This window comes from Pholcus phalangioides, unplaced genomic scaffold (genome assembly GCF_987345545.1).
Source record: "Pholcus phalangioides strain wild (caught in Gottingen) unplaced genomic scaffold, Ppha-v1.0 ptg000042l_1, whole genome shotgun sequence".
NCBI lineage: Eukaryota > Metazoa > Arthropoda > Arachnida > Araneae > Pholcidae > Pholcus > Pholcus phalangioides.
The window spans coordinates 16,751,093-16,768,484 of record NW_028301628.1 but is presented as its reverse complement, the minus strand read 5'-3'; the positions used below and the strand labels follow the sequence as shown (position 1 = coordinate 16,768,484).

At 36.6% G+C, this 17,392-nt stretch overlaps 1 protein-coding gene across 2 annotated transcripts in view; it reads left to right on the top strand.

Moving 5' to 3' along the window:
- The window catches only part of snu (ABC-type transporter snustorr), a 350,310-nt gene that overhangs the window by 90,697 nt on the left and 242,221 nt on the right, over positions 1 to 17,392 (top strand). For both annotated transcript variants that reach the window (XM_089255064.1, XM_089255065.1), the window contains exon 2: positions 17,205 to 17,364. In XM_089255064.1, coding sequence (XP_089111190.1) covers positions 17,205 to 17,364 — 160 coding nt within the window. The remainder of the gene's footprint in view (positions 1 to 17,204; positions 17,365 to 17,392) is intronic.

Below are 17,392 nucleotides of genomic sequence, written 5' to 3'. Positions count from 1 at the left end.
AATATAGTGATTAGCGAAAGTTTTCTCACGCACACACGTTGTTGTTCCTGATGTTTTTTCAGTGAGAGGGAAAAACTATTTTTTATCTTATTTAGTTTTGTCTTATTTTCAAAACATTAAAACCACCTTCAAGTAGCTTTTTGTTTCACAATAATGAATTCTAAAACTTATCAAGGAAATAATTAATAAGGATTTATGTTCATTATCACCTCATAAAACGCCAGCTGTAAAGTTTCGTGTGAAAATATAGCCCAATATCATTCTCATGAACTTAATTTTTGAACATAAGAGTATAAGATATATATAGGTGCAAAGGAGCACCTACCGGGGTGACTTCGCACCAGTGCTGAAAAAAAGGATTCAATGTTAGGCCCCTTTCACACGGAGCGGACGCGGGTCCGGAAGAAGTTTTAACAATTGGAATATACTGAGCCTTTCGGACGAGCCGAAATTACCCCGCACCGCAAGTTACCCCGCAAGTTACATGAACTTATATTCGGGTCTGAGGGCGATAGGGGAAATCGAAAGAGACTCAGAAATTTCAATGGTCTTCGATGCGAACATCGCTCCGACGAATACGAAAGCCAACTGGCTCTAATTGTTGAGCAATGGAGTGATACAGATCACTTGCTGGTTGCAAATTTCCTTTGCCTAGACTGTGATGTAAGACGGGATCAACTGCCATAAAATATTTTATCAACTCTAACGCTCTTGAATGGCTTGAATCAGAAACTTCAAGCGTCCGAAACTTCAGACGACGAAAAATCTGACGATGAAGAAGATGACCATCATAGTGTTTCCATTTCCAATTACGAAGAAAAGCCAGATGGCCAACGATGTATGACGACTCGGACTCGCGAACCAACCTCAGCGTTACAACAGATGTCAGAGACGGTGCTTCCGGTAAATGACGACAACGAATCGATAGTTCCAAGGCCTGGTTCTGCTGATTCCCAGTGCTTCACGATGAACTTCGCCATGAATCTGAAAGATGTCGAGGACTCAATACAGCCGTTTAATGGCACAAGCACCTATCCAGTCGAGGAGCTGGAAAACATGGCTCAGATTTTCAGGTGGCCGGAGTTGCATTTGTTTGTGTTCGCGAAGAAACGACTCAAAGGTCTCGCAAAATTGTTCATCCAAGGTGAGCGAGGTATCAGCTCTTGGGCGATCTTGAAAGATGCGTCTTGGTTGAGTTTGGTTTAAAATTGAGCAGTGCTCAAATACACAAGATGTTGTCCTAGAGGAAACTGACAAACGAAACAGCTCGTGAATATTTCTTGCATATGAAAGAATTGCTAACAGAGGCAATATCGAGGACGTTGCAATTATCGAGTATGTCCTAGACGGCATTCCAGAGGACAACCACAAAATCTTGCTATACGGTGCGACGACGGTGAGAGAGTTCAAGGCGAAGTTGGCGGTGTATGATGACTTGCAAACTAGCAATAGTCGAGGGCAGCGATATCCAACACCTTCGACCGAATGTGAACGTGAGAGCGGAAACAAGCCAAGACCAGATGTGGTTCAAAAAGCTAGCATCAGATGTTACAACTGTGGAGAAAGAAATAATCTCTCAAAAGACTGTAGAAATAAGTCGTATGGCATTAAATGCTTCCGATGTAATAAGTTCGGACACAAATCTATTGATTGCTCGCAAAAAGATGCGAATAAAACGGTCAGTGTCCCAGGTAAATGTAAAACAAATAATTGCCGAAAAATCGTGAAGATCATGGACAAAGAAGTAGATACAGTATTCGATACGGGAAGTGATGTCACCATGATCAATCAAACTTTTCACTCTGAATTAGGATCACCCAGTATGTGTTTCGATGATGTTACATTGATGGGTGTAGCCGGGGAAAATATCTCTCCCTTAGGTTTTTTTTACGCGGACATATTCATCCCCAAGTAGCACAAAGATATGGATCTATATCGGGCCACGATATCGTTCTGGCTAAAAAAGGCATAGTCGGAGATAAATGGATCTATATCGTGAATGTGATATATTCAAATACTTCAAATTTTGGACGATAGATGGCGCCCTTTCGGAAGAAATAAAAACGTGTAATTATCTGGAGGTGGGTGGGTTTGAACCCATGTACCCTGAATTCTTCCCATCTCTAACCAACCCACCACTACAGTACTGGATATCGGTTGTTATTATAACATTAATTTACGAGTAATCTTTTTTTTACTTTTATTTTCAATCAAATTTATTCATTTTCATGTATGCACAAAAATTACAAAATAGAAATTGTGAGACATATTTATCATTTTGAGGCAGATAATTGAAAAATTATATTATAATTAAGGAAATTATATATAATACAAAAAACACAAGAAACAAATTAATGTATTGTGTAGTATATTATTTATTTAAAATTATTAATTTGTATGCTAATAAAACAAAAAATACAGAACAAAAAATATGCAACACAAAAGAGTTAAAATTCCCAAAGTATGGTAAAAAATGAAAACATCAAAGGAAAAAAAAAAAAAATTTAAGAAAAACACACATACAACAAAAACGAGCAATTTTTTTAAATTAAAAAATATGTACAATTATAAAGTGGCAATTAAAGTTACGGTGGATAAGTTCTCGCTCCTCCTAAAATACCAACATCTACGATACAGTAAGGATTCAATTATAACTGACGAAATGATTTTGATATATCAACATAATTAATCCTATTAAAATCAAAATTTCATATGAAAAATTATTCATTTAAACGTTTTTAATTTTAATTCAAACAAAAAACTGTACGCTCGACTTTAAATTTTCTCAATATTTATTTGAAGGCAATATTTTTATTTAAAGGCACACAATATGCTGATATATCACCATATTGTGTATCTGATATATATCTTTGTCAGGTTTACGATATAGATGTATGTCTTGTTCAGGATATAGAGCTATGTCTTCTTTGATAGATCTATATCAGGTCTATATCGAGAATCTGATATAGATCTATGTTTTTCAAACTATGTTTAAATAATTTATTGTCCCAAGTTGTTGTCCTTCAAAGTAGAGATTATTCACATGGAATCGAATACATATTCGGCTGAAAAATTGAAGACTTGATCAATTAACATCATAAATAATTTGCACCATATAAGACGAGATCGTTCTATATCATAGTTATGACATCTGATATTCCTCTGACATTTCTATATATAACGATATGATCCAAATATTGTACTATATCGTTATGCTACTGGGGTCGATGAACACAGTGTTTCTACGAAAGTGTATGTCGTAAAGAACCTCTGCAGTCAGATGGTTATGGGTGCCGATGTCATGTGTAAAATAAGCATCTCCTTCACTGAGAGAGGCATCGAAGTTTGTGATTTACGAGATGACGCCGAAACTTCAGTAAGGCCCCTTTCACACGGAGCGGACGCGGGTCCGCATACCCTTTCAAACGAGCACTGAAGATGCGGACGAATCGCCCGCATCTTTAGTTCGAAATTCGTGCATAAAAACTGTTTTTTCGCAATTTTTGTAATTATTTTTCTCCTTCACCCCTGATTCAGTGCTCATAGGCAGCCTAGAGGCATTCTTTGGTGGTTTTTATCATTGAGCCTAAAGATGCCTCCATTCCGATCCTCACAAGTAGTCGATGGAAGAAAATATCTTAAAATATTTTCAAAAAATTTTGAAAAAAAATCTGTCTTTTCGGAAAAATATGGAAGAAAAATTCCAAAAACATCCAATGTTCGAAAAATCCAATCCAAAAACATCCAAAACATTCGATGTTCCAAAAAAAAAAAAAAATTCAGCAAATATCAAAGAATTTGCAAGTATAAAAAAGGGAGGGGTTGGGACTTTCAAAATGTCTGTGCTTAGAAATATTCACATCACAATTCTGTCTTAGGCCGGGATTACACTATAAAAGTTTTGTAAAAGCTCTTTGATAAAACGTGAAAAATTCAACCATTAAGATCACCGGTTGCATTTGCTTGAATGCAACCGATGCGCCTATTGGTTGAATTTTTCAACTTTTATAAAAGATCTTTTACAAAACCTTATAGTATAATCCCGGCCTCAAGTATGGATTACACTATAAAAAATTTATAATAATTCTTTTAAAAAAGCAACTAATATATTTATCGGTTGCACTTGCAATTTATTAGTTGCTTTTTTCAAGTTTTATAAAATAACTTTCATAAACCTTTTAGAGTGAAATCCCATCCTTAGATTAGTCACTTCTGAAATATAAAATTTCATTTTTTAAGTTTATAGACTGAATATTGAGTAAAATATACTTGTAGGTATCGGGGGAACCACCAAAACTATTCAAGCGCTAGGGTCTTCAAACGTCTTAATCCGGCCCTGAGTGAACACCGTACGTAGATAACGTTGTTTAATAAAAGTTTTTTTTTTTTTTAAGTTTGAAAAAATTAACAGTTAAAAAATTTAAAAAAATAACAAATATTTAAAATAATATTTCAGATATTTATATTTTTAAATAATTTTAAAAATTTAAAAAGAAAAAAATTAAAATTTTTAAATTAAATTTAAAAGTGATTAAAGTATGTAGTCCATTAAATATTCGTAATGAACAGAAGGGCTTATAATTTTGGTCCCGTCAGTGGCCGTTGTTGGCAGGTTTTATTGTATGAAATTGTAAAGTATGGACAAAAGGCAGTTAAAGTTGCTATATCTCAATCTCAGAAGGAAACAAAGGGATAGACGTATGTGGGTACATCGTATTTGATGAACAGGGACCCTCATATGGTGTTTTAAGGGTATTTATGGCAAATAATTAAAAAAATTCCGTGAAAAATCACCTTCAAAAAGTAGCCAAAGATGCGGACGAATTCGTTCCGCATCCGCATCGTCTGAACAGCTCCGAATAAACCTATTGTCAAAACTTCTATGTGCGGATGCGGAGCCCGCACTTAGGTTTTGACACATGCGGACGACGTCCGGACCCGCATGAACATTTCCTAGGTGCGGAGATTTTTCGGCTCGTCTGAAAGGCGCAGTATATTCCAATTGTTAATTCTGCGGATGCGTACGGTGTTCACTCAGGCCATGGGATTTCACTATAAAAGGTTTATGAAAGTTATTTTATAAAACTTGAAAAAAAGCAACTAATAAATTTATCGGTTGCATTAGAGCAAATGCAACCAATAAATTTATTAGTTGCTTTTTTTTAAATAATTGTTATAAAATTTTTTTAGTGTAATCCGGCCGGGATTATACTATAAAGTTTTATAAAAGAACTTTTATGAAAGTTGAAAAATTCAACCAATAGGCGCATCGGTTGCATTCAAGAAAATGCAACCGGTGCACACACACACGCACACACATTTTGCATTCAAAAAACTCAACCAATAAGATAATATTGGTTGAATTTTTCACGTTTTATCAAAGAGCTTTTACAAAACTTTTATAGTGTAATACCAGCCTTAGGCCGGGATTACACTATAAAACTTGAAAAATGTAACCAATAAACACATCTGTTACATTCGAGCGAACTTAACTGATCGGCCTATCGGTTGAATTTTTCAAGTTTTATAAACTAACTTTTATAAAACTTTTATACTGTGATCCCGGCCTAAGACAGAATTGTGATGTGAATATTTCTAAGCACAGAGATTTTAAACGTCCCCACCCCTCCATTTTTTTTCTACTTGCAAATTCTTTGATATCTCCTGAATTTTTTTTTTAGGAACATATTAGTTTTGGATGTTTTTGGATTGGATTTTTCGAACATTGGATGTTTTTGGAATTTTTCTTTCATATTTTTCCGGAAAGACAGATTTGTTTTCAAAATCTTTGAAAATATTTGAAGACATTTTCTCCCATCGACTACTTGTGAGGATCGGAATTAAGACATCTTTATTCCCATATTCTATGTGGCTCTAGACTAAACCACCAAAGAATACCTCTAGGCTGCATATGGGCACTGAATCAGGGGTGAAGGAGAAAAACAGTTACAAAAATTGCGAAAAAATAGTTTTTATTCACGAATTTCAACCTAAAGTGCTCGTGTGAAAGGGTATGCGGACCCGCTTCCGCACCCGCATCCGCTCCGTGTGAAAGGGGCCTAAAGTATGCTCAAATCGTGTGTTTACAAGACGACCAACCAACGCCAGTGAGTGAGGGAAAAAATGCTCGCTTAAGGCCCCTTTCACACGGAGCGGATGCGGATGCGGATGCGGAAGCGGGTCCGCATACCCTTTCACACGAGCACTGAAGATGCGGGTGTTTCGCCCGCATCTTTAGGTTGAAATTCGTGCATAAAAATTATTTTTTCGCAATTTTTGTAACTGTTTTTCTCCTTCACCCCTGATTCAGTGCCCATATGCAGCCTAGAGGTATTCTTTGGTGGTTTAGTCTAGAGCCACATAGAATATGGGAATAAAGATATCTTCATTCCGATCCTCACAAGTAGTCGATGGGAGAAAATGTCTTAAAATATTTTCAAAAGATTTTGAAAAAAAATCTGTCTTTTCGGAAAAATATGGAAGAAAAATTCCAAAAACATCCAATGTTCGAAAAATCCAATCCAAAAACATCCAAAACATTCGATGTTCCAAAAAAAAAAAAATTCAGCAAATATCAAAGAATTTGCAAGTATAAAAAAGGGAGGGGTTGGGACTTTCAAAATGTCTGTGCTTAGAAATATTCACATCACAATTCTGTCTTAGGCCGGGATTACACTATAAAAGTTTTGTAAAAGCTCTTTGATAAAACGTGAAAAATTCAACCATTAAGATCACCGGTTGCATTTGCTTGAATGCAACCGATGCGCCTATTGGTTGAATTTTTCAACTTTTATAAAAGATCTTTTACAAAACCTTATAGTATAATCCCGGCCTCAAGTATGGATTACACTATAAAAAATTTATAATAATTCTTTTAAAAAAGCAACTAATATATTTATCGGTTGCACTTGCAATTTATTAGTTGCTTTTTTCAAGTTTTATAAAATAACTTTCATAAACCTTTTATAGTGAAATCCCATCCTTAGATTAGTCATTTCTGAAATATAAAATTTCATTTTTTAAGTTTATAGACTGAATATTGAGTAAAATATACTTGTAGGTATCGGGGGAACCACCAAAAATATTCAAGTGCTAGGGTCTTCAAACGACTTAATCTGGCCCTGAGTGAACGTCGTACGGGGATAACGTTGTTTAATAAAAGTATTTTTTTTAAAGTTTAAAAAAATTAACAGATTAAAAATTTAAAAAAATAACAAATATTTAAAATAATATTTCGGATATTCATATTTTTAAATAATTTTAAAAATTTAAAAAGAAAAAAATTAAAATTTTTTTGTCATTATATGTATATATATACACAATATACACAAAAAAAATATGTAGTCAATTAAATATTCGTAATGAACTGAACGGCTTATAATTTTGGTCCCGTCAGTGGCCCTTGTTGGCAGGTTTTATTGTATAAAATTGTGAAATATGGACAAAAGGCAGTTAAAGTTGCTATATCTCAATCTCAGAAGGAAACGAAGGGATACACGTATGTAGGTACATTATATTAATGAGCAGGGACCATCATATGGTGTTTTTAAGGGTATTTATGGCAAATAATTAAAAAAATTCCGTGAAAAATCACCTTCAAAAAGTAGCCAAAGATGCGGACGAATTCGCTCCGCATCCGCATCGTCTGAATAGCCCCGAATAAACCTATTGTCAAAACTTCTATGTGCGGATGCGGAGCCCGCACTTAGGTTTTGACACATGCGGACGACGTCCGGACCCGCATGAACATTTCCTAGGTGCGGAGATTTTTCGGCTCGTCTGAAAGGCGCAGTATATTCCAATTGTTAAAACTTCTTCCGGACCCGCATCCGCATCCGCTCCGTGTGAAAGGGCCCTAACAGACGGCGGTAAGACTGAAGTGAAATCGTCAGCATCAACAAATTGTGTTCTGTTGACAGCTGCGGTGAGTGAAAACGAAGTCGGCATGGGACATATCATAAACAAGGACGTTAAGGAAAAATTATAGGAGAAAAAGCAGATTGAGTTGGAGGGCAAGAGTGTCATTGAACACCTGAAACAAGAACTATCTGAGATGACGAAAAGACACCAAATGGAGCTGATGTTGAGGCTGAATGAAAAAGAGATGGAACTGAAAGCTGAATTCGAACGAGAGAAAGGGGCTTTGCTGACGGAGCAGAAGAATCTTCTACAAAGGGAGAAAGAGGAAGAGATGAAGGCATTAAAAGATTCGTTACATCAAGTCATCGACAAAACTGTTTCACGGTGCATGGGTGAAATACAAATGAGAGTTGAAACACTCTTGACTGAGGCTTTGATACTTCAGGATGCGGGAATAAAGGAACATCGGAGGGCATCTAAGAAACAGATGAATGAAGTGACAGACAAAAACAGGAGAAAAGTGTCGTGCTGCTGATTGGATCGTGATCAAGGGATCTCGGTTTGACGACTTGAAGACACGATGAAGACGCACTTGATGAAAGACGCATACGATGAGATCGGTGATTATGACGTACCATCGAGAATCGTCAGCTGTGCTGACAGGGCCGGGCTTGGGAATTTCGCGGCCCGGTGCAGAAAAATTTTTGCGGCCCCCCTCTAAAACATTTTTGTGGAGTCGCTCCCCAACTTTTCGAGTTACGAACATAAATCGTACAGGGGGAAGAGTTGTTTAAAAAAAATTAATTACACTTATTTTTTCATTATTTCATTAACGCGTTGATAATTGAGATCTCAATTAATAGAGCACAGAAGTTTAGGCACTAAAAATGGTCGAAATAGGCACTAAAAAAAGACATTTACTATTTATGGAAAGAAGGGGAAATAACTAAAAACTTAGGTATTAAGGGTCCAAAAACTAGCTTAAAAATTGATTGTACTCAATCCGTCTATTGTTTTAATTAGAGTTTATAATAACTGCATTATATTATCTGAGTGAAATTGATTGCAGGCCCATAATACAGGGCCGTAACTGGGGGGGGGGACAACTGCCCCGGGCGGAAAAATTTAGGGAGGCGGAAATTTTAAGTGGAACAAAGAACACCGTTATAAAATTATCAAATTTCAAAGTTGTGGGAGTGGCAAAAATCCTAGTTATGGCCTTGCATAATAAAGTATTTGATGTCTCTCAGGTCAATTTCAGGGCCATCATTAACAGGCGCGGAGTTCGAAAAGAAAATGATTTGTGGGGCTTCTTCGAGTTGCGAATAATTCTCGTTTGTTTGTTGTATTATTTGGAATATTTACTGTCGTTTCTATAGTAGAAACGTAGGTTCCTTGTTCTATTGTTGTAAAAAATTTAAATTTTTTTTTATATTCTCACATATGCGGGATTCCTACAAGCACGGGGGTCCTGTGTGAAACATCTATCGCACACCTCTGAGGGCTACTCTGGTCAATTTAATCGAATACCAAAAAATATGCAAAATAAATAGCCATGGTTGTTTGCAGTGCATGTATGGTGCACAACATGATCCCCACAGCTCTGTCTTCTCCTAGATCGCCTTGGGTGAGTCATGACGTCAACTGATGACCTCTTGGAACGATCATCTGTAGCTCAATGCAGTCCAATGCCTTAGTGGAACATCTCATGCGGAGAAGCAAAAACTTCTAATTTTCCTCTGCTTTTGTAGCATAGGGCTGCGTTCAATTGAAACACCACGTCTAACACCCATTGCACCCACAAGAGTGGGGCTGACAGGGCTCCAGCTGGGAAGCCGAGACGATTCTTACCACTTTTTTGTTTTTTTACGCAATAAATTCACTACTTTGGGGTCTGTGAAACATCTGACAAGGAAGCCCGCCAAATATCCCAGCCTGGGGACGCTGCTGCAGGATGTGGGGGCCATATGCTAACATCCATCCGGTCAAAGTAAAGTTAACTCATGCAACACCAAGTTCCCTATCTCTCAGACCGCTTTGGCTGCAGTTATAGTGGAGGGAATAGGTTAAGCGGTACGGGAGTTGCGACTAGGAAGAAAAAATGCATAGGGGTGGAGGATGAGACGTGCGCGCATAGTAGAAGACGACGATATAGAAAATGGCTGGGGGGGGGGGGGAATACACGAAATGTAATGGTGTGATGATGGTGACCCCTGAGCAGAAGAGGGAAGGAAAAAAAGAACGGACCAGTCAGCAGATAGTAAAAATCAGCAGATCGAGGTGATAAACATATTTGTTTGACTCCCGTACCTCGTTGAGTAGTCTCTTTCTATTCTTTGTCTCCCTCCTCGAGTATGTGCGGTGTACAACAGTTTTCGTCGCTAGTCGCTATTATGACACTCCAGTACCTCGTGGTCGCCTCACTATGTGTTTGTTCCTCCATCGCGTTTAAATGGAGCTGAAACGGGGGTGTTTCAGAATACTTTCTGATGAAAATTAATACCAAGAATTGGAAAAAATTGAAAAAAACCTTTCTTTTGTTCTCAATGCTCAAAATGTCCAAGCTTTTACATATTATGGCCTCTGAAATGCACCAATAAACTTAAAACTATGGTAAAATAGGCATTTATGGCAGAAAAAAAATCCAAAAAGGCATTTTTATAGGAAAGCTTGAAAATAGGCAAAAAACGCATTTAAGGCATTTTTGAACATCCGGACTCTAGTAATCGAGCACAACCCATTGAGAGGAAATTGCATTTCAATTAATTTGGCAACATTTATAAATGATTAATAATAATTAGTGTGGTCCACCTGCTGAGGTTTGAATCATATTGAACAGGCATACATTTCTAACGTACTTTTAAAGCGTTTCATCATATTTATCAAATAAATTTTGCGATTAGATACAAAGCCGTAGCGGAGGAAGGGAGGGAACCTAGACCTGCCCCCCCCCCCCCCGGAATGTGAGAAAATGACCGAAAAAAGAGAAAAGGATGGCCAAATCTATTGTTTTATCACTTTGGTCCCCCCTCCGAACGAAATCTCCAACTGCGGGCCTGATTCGATAACTTTGATCATTTTTCGAATCTTTTATTGCTGTTTTTGTTTAATTAATGTAAATTAATAGAAGTAAAGAGATCAAATACTGGAATTCATACAAATAAAGAAAAACATTTTTAAACACATTAGAACTGTATTTGAAAATGTAGGTTAATGTAAAATTACTACAGTATATTCTGCTTATAACGTACCCACTGCGAAAGTTTTCTCGCTTAGTACGATTTATTTTCGTAATCCTAACTTTTATTAACACTTATCGAAATTTCCCATTCAAAGCCTTTTCTCTTCTGCAACGTTTTTCATGATGATTTTTTGGAAAACGCTGTAAGTGGGATTCACTGTATATGAGCTCTGCAATGCTATTACTTGTTTAAAAACAAGAGTTTCTTGCCACAAATAAAATTAAAGATTGCAATCTCAATATTTGAATATTCAAATTCGAAATTAAAAAAGACGCTCTGGTATAGGCTGTCGAATATTAACAACACTAGTTAAGAACAGCCTAAACTCATGGGTGGAGATACGGGGAGGGGGGACATGGCAGGGTAATGCTCCCCCCCCCCCCCAGTGCCAATGACGGAGCCGACTGATCTAATGTATATTTATAAATTGGTTTCATCATCATGCCCTCCCCTAGCCGTTCATGTCTATTTCCGCCTATGCCTAAACCTCAGATAAAATTTATTCAACAGTAGGCAAACACATTGTCTTATCAGAAAATGAACTACCGGGACTGTAAGCAACGTAGCCTACATCCTAAATTTTCAGACCTTTTGTGCTCTTAAATGTTTCTATGCATGGACTCTGTATTCATGAAACAAAATATCTCTTTTGTTGGTACTGTACTAGGTGAATAATTAGAGTGAGAGAAAAGATTAGAGAAAAATCTTACTTTATTTCAGTAGTAAAAATTAACAAAATATAGAATTTATATATTGTACTAGCTATAATACCCGGCGCTGCCCGGGTTTTCTTGAATGAGGCTTTTTGGATCACGTGATAGCTCCCTCTTTCTTTGAGGGACATGCAAGCCGTGTCCAAGTTAACCAATATGACGACTTCATGAAATAAACAAATCTAGATTTAAAGAAACGTAGAAATGAATATATATATGTTTTCCCCCTTTTTTAAGGGTCGCTCAGTATTTCGACCCCCCCCCCCCGAACTGCAAGTTATCCATCTGCCAGTTTCAGCTTCCAAAAATGCTTAATTAAAGCTGTGGAATTTTTTCGATGTACTTTTTACGGGCCCATAATTAATTTTAAAATATCTTACCCCACTTGAATTTATGCAGTTTGAATATCAAAAGACTATACGGAGACATTAATTTTCATGCTTGAGAAGATATAAATAAAAAGTTGAAATCAATGTTATTATGATGATATATCCAACTCAAAAGTAGGTCCGGCTAATTACTTCATATTTAATCTCCTGGGCTTCGTATATCTCTAAGCGAACTCAATATTTCAAAAATCGAGAATTCAATACAATTTTTAAAATTATTGATGTGGCAGGAAACTCCCAGTAAAAATTTCCGCATTTATGCAGTAAAATCTGCAATTTTAACACTGATATCTATGAGGATCATCCTTTGCCTGACCTTCAAAGTGATGCTGATGATGATTCTGACGACTATTGAAAAAAGTGGCAAACCATTATAAAGGCATGGACTGTTATACATATATACTGGCAGCGTTGAAGAAGTGACAAACCATTGTAAAGGCATATACACTTCTGAAACGCATTGCTAGGGAACCACGGTAACCAAAGTAAACGTTCGGAAAGTGATTGTTGAGGCCGAGGAAACCATTGTTGCCCGACAGTTTTTTGCCCATTTGGGGCATTTGCCCTGCTCTGACAAACTTTTAAAGTAGCCTATCGTTCAAGTCGGGTCCCATTTGGTATATATGCAAAATTTGGCGACGATCGATCTAAAATTGTAGATTTGTATAGAGAACATACACACACACACACACACACACACACACAGAAAATCAATTTTATATATATAGAAGACATCCATCTTTCGGAATAATTTAGATGGGAAGTTTATGGCTGGAAACTGCTGAAAAGTTCTCAAGCCTCCTTAGGGAGACATCGTGACAAGACAGTTTATAGGTTCGGAGGAAGGCATGAAATTAATACTCCGGAGGAATGTCGAATTGCCTCGCTAAGGGGCAGTCATCATCTAGAGCTGTTCATACTACAGACCATACTACCCCTGGTAACCCAGATGGTAACTCCGACGAGAGGGGAGGTTTTCTAGGGGAATTATTACTAGATTTCTTTTGTGGTGCCCCTTTTCGTTTGATGCCCTAAGCATGTTTTTTTTTCTTGGTTTGTAATATAGCCCTGTTATTCTTTAATGGCAAAAACAAAGGCCATACTTTTTTCAGGGGTAAAGAATGCGACCCCCATCTGCATACTCTTTTCCCCCTTTAAAATAAGTTAACGCCATATCTAATAACACTAAAATTATATTATAAGGTCTTTAAACTGAAAGCGTCCTTTCACAATGAATAGTAGTTTAATGGGGAAAAAATTAAATTTTAATCAAAAATTTCCAAAACATCTGCTGAAAACGGAAAGGGTTTCGTTTGGAAAAATTGCGGCCCTTGAAATTTGGCGGCCCGGTGCGACCGCACCTTTCGCACCCCCTTAAGTCCGGGCCCTGTGTGCTGAGTGCATGATGAAGTGGATGTTTCAGAAAAACAGGGGGTCTATTACGCTCACGTCGTTATACAGCGAGGTCGTTAGTGACGTCACGCCCTTAACGCAAATTCTCAACGAGCCTCATAACGCAAATCTCAGCGACCATCGTCAAAAACTTGATTTTTCTCAGCAACCAGCGGTATGTCGTTATCTATTTTACGAAAAACTCCCTGGTCCGAGAGTTGCGTTATATCCGAAAGGGATGGACCAATCGGATAATTTTCTCCGCTGCTGATAATCATCATCACTATCAACGAGTAGGGAAACACGTGCGTTATTATTTTATTTATTTGTACGCGTTAGTGTGTGTTGGTTGTCCCTAATTTTCTAAGCTGCATTTTTTTTAATTCATCCGGATTTTTTTTATTTTCATCAAATATTTGAGAAAAAGGTAGGCTATGCACGCACATGATACTGGCGCGGGGAAATTTTCTAAATTATTACGTTTAAAAAATGATTTTCTATTGAAGCTCAATGATGTTATGAATTTCCAAAACGACTATCAAAAATATCATATCTTACCATGTTTTTAACACATTTATCTACCGTCTTGATATTGAGTCAAAATCAAGAACAAGTAACCTTTTATTTACATCATTAATTAGAAAATTGGTTTCCTTGTTTCACACATGAAAATGAAGTACCACCAAATTTACACTGTTGTTGACATCTTTTTTATACTCCGATCAGAAAATGCACTCAAGGATTAGAAAAAATTTATTTGTTGATTAATAAAATTTAATTTGATTTTTTATAGTGTACAGAGTATAGTGTGTGTGTGTAATGGTGTTTACTGCATTACACTTCTGTGTACTGCACAGAAAGTAGCAACACTTAATTCATATTACAAAATATCAATTAAACGAATTAAGAAGGGGAAAATCTGGAGACGTTTAAATATATATTGACGTCGATTTTGAACGAGATGTAAAAAAAATATTGAGCAAATTTCAAAATGTCTTGAAAACATCGCGATAGAGATATTTACCAGTTAAATAATATTCTTATATTGAGATGAGTTTAAGATTAGAATAAAGACATTTCCATACAAGATTAAAAAAAATAATAACGTTGTGTAGAGTGATTTATCTTTGTACCGAGTATAATAATTTATAACGATTTACCACTGAATAATTTTTTCCAATCAGTTATGTGTACAGATAACATTTTAAACGATAATGCTGTCTCTAAATCATGTTACTAAATTAAGTAATGTAATTCAGAGAATTATTATTCATTATAATGAACAACTTGATAAATTAATAATGAATGAATAATTTCCAATTCTAACTAATTTGTCTCCGTTGCTCTCACCATCGAAAAATGTACGCGCGAGCGGCCATGTTTATTTCCGTAACGCGAACATAACGAGTGGTCTCCGGTTCTCGTTAGTTAACGTTTCACGTAGCGATGTCGATAACGAAAATCGCTAGTAACGATGTGAGAAAAATCAACCTTTAGCGATGGTGACGTAAATCTATCCCACAATGCACCGCAAACCCCAAATATACCCCGGGCATAACGACATGAGCGTAATAGACCCCCAGATCTTCCGGGACGGGAGATTTGCAGGATGACCGATTGTGGGAAAGATGGCGCCACATGCTTGGATCGAATTGACGACTGTGTGTGGGCGCGCGTGCGCAGAGAGTGAACGTGGAGAAGGATTGACAACGCGGTGGACGAAAGACGTGTAGGAATGTCTGTAACTGTATATATCTGAATAATAATTATCCTTTATTATTAAAATCTCATATGATGATGAGATATCATGAACAAATCCATGCTGTTTTTTATCGCAATTAATCAATAGCCATAATGCAAACATCATATTTCATCCATTTCATATCCTTAAAATCCCTTTAACCATATAATCTGTTTTCTGCCGTTAAAAAAGCATAATATTTATTGTTCCAAACAGTTTTCAAGAATATGAAACAAATTTCTAAGCGAGTACAGAGTTGTGACCACGTTTTTCGCAAAACGCACCACTGTGCGTCGTCCGCATGTGTCAAAACCTACGTGGGGGCTCCGCATCCGCACATAGAAGTTTGACAATTCGATTATTCAGAGCTATTCACACGATGCGGAGCGAATTCGGCATCTTTGGCTACTTTTTGAAGCTGATTTTGCACGGAATTTTTTTAATTATTTGCCATAAATACCCTTAAAAAACACCATATGAGGGTTCCTCTTCATCAATAGGATGTACCTCCGTTTCCTTCTGAGATAAAGATATAGCAACTTTAACTGCCTTTTGTCCATACTTTCAATTTTATACAATAAAACTTGTCAACAACGGCCACTGACGGGACCAAAATTATAAGCCGTTCTCTTCATTACCAATATTTAATTGACTACATACTTTAATAACTTTTGAATTTAATTAAAAAATTTTAATTTTTTTCCTTTTAAATATTTAAAATTATTTAAAAATATAAATATTTGAAATTATTTTAAGTTTATATATATATATATATTTTTTTTTTTTTTTTTTAATCTTTTAAGTTTTTAAACTTAAAAAAATACTTTTACTAAACAACGTTATACACTTACGGCGTTCACTCACCACCGGATTAAAACGTTTGAAGGCCCTAAGCACTTGAATAATTTTGGTGCCCCCCCCCCCCCCGAAACCTACAAGTATATTTTACTCGATATTGAGTCTATAAACTGAAAAAAAAGTGAAATTTCAGAAGTGACAAAAGTAGTATAAAAAGGAGAGTTGAAAAACAGGATGAGGAGCGAGAGCCACCCCTTATCAGTGACCTTTGGCTCCTGGCTCCTCAGTTTCCATCCCTAAACCCTCTTATCGGTGACCTTTAACCCCTAGCTGCTCAATTTCCATCCCTAGCTTCTCCCGCTCCTCAGTTTTCATCCCTTAATCCTCACCCTAGCTCCTCAGTTTTCATTCCTTAATCCTCTTATCGGTGACCTTTGACCCCAAGCTCCTTAGCTTCCATCCCTAGCTCTTCAGCTTTCAGCGAGGGGATTGTCCCATTCGTGTTACTGTTTATGACCCATGGAAGGATTGTATCCATTTGGGTCAAATAGTGTTTGTTTTGTAGTTTTATTTTTGTCTTGTATGTTTTTGATTTTTTTAATGCCTTTCATGCAATAATAGTAATGTAAATGATCTAACGGACCCACAGGGGTCTGTTGAAAGACACTACTGTACAGGTATATGATTTTGTTTCCTGCAATTAAGTTCTACATTAATAAAGTTCGTCGTGCAATATTTTTATTCTTGGACATACGTTTCTATAGGAAAACAGAAGTACATATAACAGACATATATTAAATAGTCGCCTGTACTTGGAGGTCAGAAAATTTTAATAAGAATGGGTTTTGGTACAAAAAGGATGTGTTTATGTCAGTTGGAGTAGGAAGTGAATATTCATAGAACTCTGGCTTATTCAGCTTTTCATTTTCCGGCCCACCTTTCCGCCACATCAGGTCAGATAGTCCAGAAAGAGAGTCTGCTATATCTATTTCCCATATTTTTCTGTATATAATAGTCTTTCTAATTATGCTACTTCTATGTGATTTTTTTTTTTTTTTGCCCTCCCTAGTTACGGATTACTTGGACCCAGTGGATGCGGGAAAACAACGCTTCTCAAATGCATTGTTGGACATTTAAAGCCCCAGAAAGGAAACATTTTAGTTTATGGGAAAATACCTGGAAAATCCGGCATCTGCATTCCTGGCAGAGGCATTGGCTATATGCCACAGGTGAGTTTTCCTTTTTGAGTTTTAACTA